Source organism: Procambarus clarkii, chromosome 62 (assembly GCF_040958095.1).
Source record: "Procambarus clarkii isolate CNS0578487 chromosome 62, FALCON_Pclarkii_2.0, whole genome shotgun sequence".
Taxonomy (NCBI): Eukaryota; Metazoa; Arthropoda; class Malacostraca; order Decapoda; family Cambaridae; genus Procambarus; species Procambarus clarkii.
Genome location: NC_091211.1, coordinates 22,087,448 through 22,093,447, shown reverse-complemented (window position 1 = coordinate 22,093,447; position 6,000 = coordinate 22,087,448). Strand labels below are relative to the sequence as shown.

The 6,000-nt window shown below is 38.1% G+C and overlaps 1 protein-coding gene across 1 annotated transcript; it reads left to right on the top strand.

Annotated features, from left to right (window-relative positions):
* The first annotated feature begins 1,008 nt into the window (after positions 1–1,008).
* Positions 1,009–2,514, top strand: LOC123766500 (exosome complex component RRP40). The gene is made up of 2 exons (XM_045755697.2): positions 1,009–1,163; positions 1,629–2,514. The coding sequence occupies exons 1-2, from the start codon at positions 1,153–1,155 to the stop codon at positions 2,332–2,334; spliced, it is 717 nt and encodes a 238-aa protein (XP_045611653.2). The 5' UTR covers positions 1,009–1,152; the 3' UTR covers positions 2,335–2,514.
* Positions 2,515–6,000: the final 3,486 nt, after the last annotated feature.

Sequence of the window (6,000 nt, the reverse complement as noted above, 5' to 3'; positions counted from 1 at the left end):
TTTACGGATAAAAGTATCCCTGCTGCTTCGTAAACTATTGTAGCCATCGACAGGGTGATAAATTAAGCCTAACACCCTTTTTGGAGCTTCTGACAATTTCTTCACTGTATTACGCTACCCGTCCTTATAAATAAATGCTAAATGCTCATTAACCTACCCGCTAAACACACATTTTTACAAAGACAAATATTTGACATTCGACTCACTACTAATGACGTTCGAACACTGTTTCGCTCACCACCTCTCTTCGAACCCCAATGCTGTAAACGTTTCACCTACGTACTTCAAATACATATTATTACCAAGAGAACCTAACCTACGGCTAACTATGCCTATATAATATTCATATTATTTTATAATAAGAACATAACTCATTTTAATACTCGTTACTGTATTATGGATGCGGGAGGAGGACGATGATAGGGATAATGGCAAATACAACTTGAACACTTATTGTGAGCTAATTTAGGCCTTGTTATGCACCAAATAATAACATAAAATCAATACCCATGAAACCCTCCCCTCCATCACAATCGACATGATATTAGTCCACAACAGACCGAAACGTTTTTCGTTTCGTTTTAAACACAACAAATCAATTATAACATGGACACCAACGGAACACATCAAGTCCAAACACAAAACTACGAAAGTGACACCAACAATTTCCTGCCCGAAACGCTTTGCGTAATAGTGCCTTAATTTTATCTACTATGCATTCTATCTACTAGTTCTATCTATAAATCCATCAACTTTTGTATTGATGGGGAGAACAGCATTGGGCATTATCCCAACCTACCTCCCTCCCTACCTAATCCATCCCTAATCCTTATCCTGACCTCTTCCAAGTGCTATACACACTATTGGCTGGCCGCTTTTCCCCCCCTGATAGTTCCCCTTCCCTTTTGTATTTCACCTTCTATGTATGTACTTTACCTGAATAAATATTTGTATACTCCAAAACATATGAGTAACCAAAGAAAATGTACAGACGGACAGCGCCGCAACCGACCGTCCGACGTCATAACAATAACATGCATCGCCACACACTTCATTTCACTACAGCCAACACCACCGCCCACACACGGCGACTGGTGTAGTCGTAGCTAGGAGACACCCGTCACCCTAACTACGCGTATCATAAAGGAGATAATGGCACCCAAGTAGGTACACTGGGTTCGTATCCTGGCCGGGGACGATTTACTGGCCGCCAATACTTAACTGTAGCCTATGTTTACCCCATCAGTAAAATGGGTACCTGCTTGTTATAAAATTATGTGGGTCGTATTCCGGGGATTATTAGGATTAAGGACTTTGCCCGAAACGCTGTGTTAATGGCTGTACAAGAATGTAAAAACACTTGTATAAATAAACATTAATATTTTTATTTTCTGCAATAATTTTCAATGGCCAGGTATTTAGTACTATTCATATCTGTGTACACATTTTTTTGTATGTTAGTGTATGATTGATAGGAAGGGTTATCTTCTTCCTATAGTATATTTCCTATACACTACCACTATTGTCAAAAAAAAATAATTTCCTTGGCCCTATTCTGTAAATTTGTCTAGGTAAGGGACCTTTAGTAAATACCCTGAAGTTTAATTTTCAATATTTCTTTTCTACAGACTGGATGGAGTAGAGGTATTGAGAATTGTTCTACCAGGAGATGAAGTTTTGCAGTTTAACCCTGATGAACAATGCATCTTTATAGGACCAGGGCTTCGCTGGCAAGAAAATGTTATTTGTGCAACGCGTTCAGGTGTCTTGAAGAAAACTAGTAAGAATTTGTACTATGTAGACACTCGTCAAAAACGCTACATTCCTCACAAAAAGGAATTTGTTGTTGGTACAGTCCAGAAGAAAATGGGCAACAATTATATTATTGACATAGGTGGAAGTGAACAGGCGACTATATCGGACTTAGTTTTTGAAAATTTCTCTAAAAAGACTGGAAAAAAAATGAAACCTGGAGACCTCATCTTTGGACAGTTACTTGTAGCAAACAAGGACATGGAACCTGAACTAGTGTGTATTGATGTATTTAATAGTTCAGTAGGAATAGGATCACTTCCAGATGGTGGTATTGTATTTACTCTTCCTTTACATGTCGCTCGTTTGATTGCAAATCCACAAAATTCACTGTTGTTGATTATTGCTCGGAGGCTCAAATATACAATATTGGTTGGCTTTAATGGCAGAGTGTGGCTGAAGGCTCGAAGGCAGAGGGAGATGGTTGCTATAATGAACTGCCTTAAAATGTTGGAAGTAATGACACTGGAGGAAGTTGAGGCGAATGTTCATAGGTTCCTTGATTCTTTGCTACTGCACTAGTCATATATGATTAGATTATTTTTACAAAGCTCGTACCACTGAAATGGATAATTATATATGTACGGTACTTTGGTAAATTTCTTATTTTAAGAACTTTGTTTTCCGAGGCTCTTCCAAACTGTTGCAGTGGACTAGTACTGTATTTATATTTGTTGAATATAAATAAATGCTCCAAAATGAGTTGTGTATTTTTTGTTGTAATTTAACTTTTTTTTTTTTTTTTTTTATTTTTGTCCAATATATATTTGTTCCTTTTCTTCCTTGAATATTAAACATAATCTCAATGTCTCAATATAATGACAGGAAAAAATCAACCCCTCCCCTCCCCACTTCACCTAGCAACCTCAACTTATTTAACACTCAACTCTACATCAGTGTTTTTCACACATCCTCTTTCTGGCTTTAGATTTTATCACCACTAAGCTCAATAATGCAAGTTTATATAACTTGTGAACATCACGTGTGTAATATATATTACTCATGATTATATTATGTGGGGTACCACCTCCAATATTTGTAAGGACACTCACCCTCAAAGAGGAGGATATGCAGCACCTGGGGGAGCCTTGCACATATTCTTTTCCTACCATCCCATTTATATATGTTGTATATTTCATTTAAACTTTATTACAAAATAATTACAAACTTGGTTACATAAAAGATGCAAAGTTATTTGTTGCAGAATATCAAGCTCCACACATGGGAGGCAGGAACCCTGAATGTACTGTGCATTCCCTCTGGCAATCTTTTTCCCAGGTGCCAAATGTCTTGGAGGCAATAGGGGACAAAACAGTAGTGGTCATAAACTACTCTGCACTTACAAAACCTGCCTGATTCTCCAAGTGGCAGCACCTTGGGGTTGCTAACAGGAAGTCGTCTGCATGTGGGCCTGCTAATGCTGTGAGGTAAGCAATGTTGTGTTGTTGCATTATCTAGGTCTACATGAGGCCAACCAAGTTGGATTACTTACCGTGATTGGGGTACTGAGCCTGTACGAGAGTCCACTCGGTGCTACACTGAATAAATTTGCGATTGTGTGCCCTGGCAAGTTGACGTCTGTAATAAAGTAGAATTTTCTTCCTTAGGTTGTCACATTCCAAGGAAGAGGACAGGAAGACTTGTATAGTGATTTGCATTGAACCTGGATGGGGTAGAGTGATTTCGTGAACTTGATTTGTTTGTTTCAGTTCTACATCAAGCTTGGAGTGGCCCACAGGCCTACGTATTCACCACAGCCCAGTTTGTCCGGCACTTTCAAAAAGAAAACTATCCACTTTTCTCTAGAAGACTTCCACGTTCATTTCAACTATTTCTTATGATCAATGGGAGAATGTTTAACAGCCATACACCTTATGTTTGTACAATGTTCTTTGATTGTGCCTATGGCTATGGCATTGCTGGTATGGCCAATCAATCCTTAGATAAATTCTAATAATTTCAGTAGCAATGTCATTATCTGGTGATGTTTGGTGACATCTGGGGCTGAGTGTTGGCAAAGATGTGATGAAGATAGTATACTGTAGTGATGATACAAGATGAGATGAAATGAACAAAGGTACCACTGTGTACCTTACATAAGTGAATACCTTCTGCCATCTACAGGGTGAAGAAACACACAAATCACTAGTCTTAACATTTTACTTTGACATTTCATCACTATGCTTTACTTTGACATATCTTCAGGAATTTACACAAGGCAGAAAGGGCCACAAGTCCTTTGTGTTACGTGTATATTCCTGAAGATGTTATGTTTTGTAAATTGTAAAAATAAAATGGACAACTAAATGAGTTAGTGCTTCTTCACCCTCTGGATAGCAAAACTAGTTGTGTTTCAAATTGATGTGCCAAATGTTTCACAATTGATTCCATGACAATTGCATGTGAATGGGTCTATATAAATGCAATGATTTCTTTAAAGCATTTAATTTAGGTCTACACCGATCAGCCTACATTTGTCCCATACCACAGACCATTCCCCAACAAAGTTGAATATACTGTGTATACATACAGTATATAGACACACAACATAGCATGTCTGTCTCCATCCAAAGTTGGAGGCCACACACTTGAGGCCAGAATTACCTCAAGTTACTAGAGCAGGGGTCTCCAAACTTTTCAATGTAAGGGCCACATTATATATTTCCCATATTTATGCGGGCCGGAGGAATAAAAAATGAAATTGCTATTTTGTATAACTAAGATAAAGGCATTGTCAAAGTACAGAGAAAAGAATATTGTACAGTGTTTGTGCTCCCTGAAACGGAAGCAGCGAAGCCCCACTCGCCCTCCATCCCCACAATATAGAGTTATACACAACTGATTGGTTGTAATGCACAACACATACCTACCAGTATTAGTATCTGTGCGTCACACTATCTAGAGAGAGGAAAACTGACTCGGGTTGAGCGCCACCAGTCAGCAGCCCCAGCTTTGAATAATTCTGCGATGCCATTCATACGATAATTATGTTTTCAAGGCCACCACACAGGGATTTGTTTGGAGGGCCGGATGAAATTGTGGCGGGCCAGATGTGGCCCGCCATAGTTTGGAGACCCCTGTACTAGAGGGTCAACACCACTAGCGGCCTCAACAGGGACAGTAAGCCAGCACTTTGTCAAAAATGTTTAATATTCCTGAGGTGTTTCTTCTGATTTTTAATAGAAGCATTTTCTATGGCATTTGATGCTTTGGCAGGCAGGAGATTCCATGAATGCATTACTTTTTGGGTGAAAAAAGCATATCCTATTGTGCCTTGATGAAGCTGTTGCTCCCTGGGAGTTATATAATGTACCTTCAATGCTGTGGATTAAATTTTTTTTTTTATTTCTTTAGCTTTTATTTATTTTTTAAAGATCTCAGTGACATTGGCCCTGTTGTGTTGGTTCTTTTAGTATTGTTAATCCTGAGAACCTCACTTTTTCCTTGTATGACATTCAACTTCTGTGATGATTTTTGTTGCTTTTTATTGAGTTTTTTGTTTTTCCAAAGACATTATCTCCTTTCGAAGGTGACATCTTCATGCTTAGGTACAGGAGTTCAAATGGAGGCATACCACAGATGCCTCAATACTCTTTATTTTCCTTTAAACCAAATGTTCATTTCATTATTATTCCTATACTGTACTTTGGTAGACTTTCTTCTACTGCAGCCCCTACTTCCTGAGCAACTTAACTAGTGGATCATATTTTCTAGGTCATTTCCCAACTCTGGAAAGCTATACTAGAAGTGGCTGTCAATCTTGTACATACATTGTTCCAAAATTTATCAACCGTCCATGTTTATTTTATTCACATACTCTATACAAGTGTTCTTACATCCCTATACAGCCACTGGCACGCATTGCATTTCAGCCAAGTCTTTAACTCCTGCACTGCACACCTATTTGTGGCAAAAATTTAATAGTGCAATTGTTAAGGAAATATTTGTATTGTTTTTATAAATGTTCAAGTAAAGCTAATATCAAAATGTTTCCATACTCAACTATTTTCAGTTTCAAAACACAAAGGCTGATGAAAACATTACAAAACATTAAACTATAGCCTAATTCAAAAAACAAACAATTCCACAACTCTCAAAACAACATTTGTTGTTTGGCGCAGTACAGTGGTTAATCCTATATTTCCCAGAATACAACCCACCAAATCGTTTAACAACGAGGTACCCATT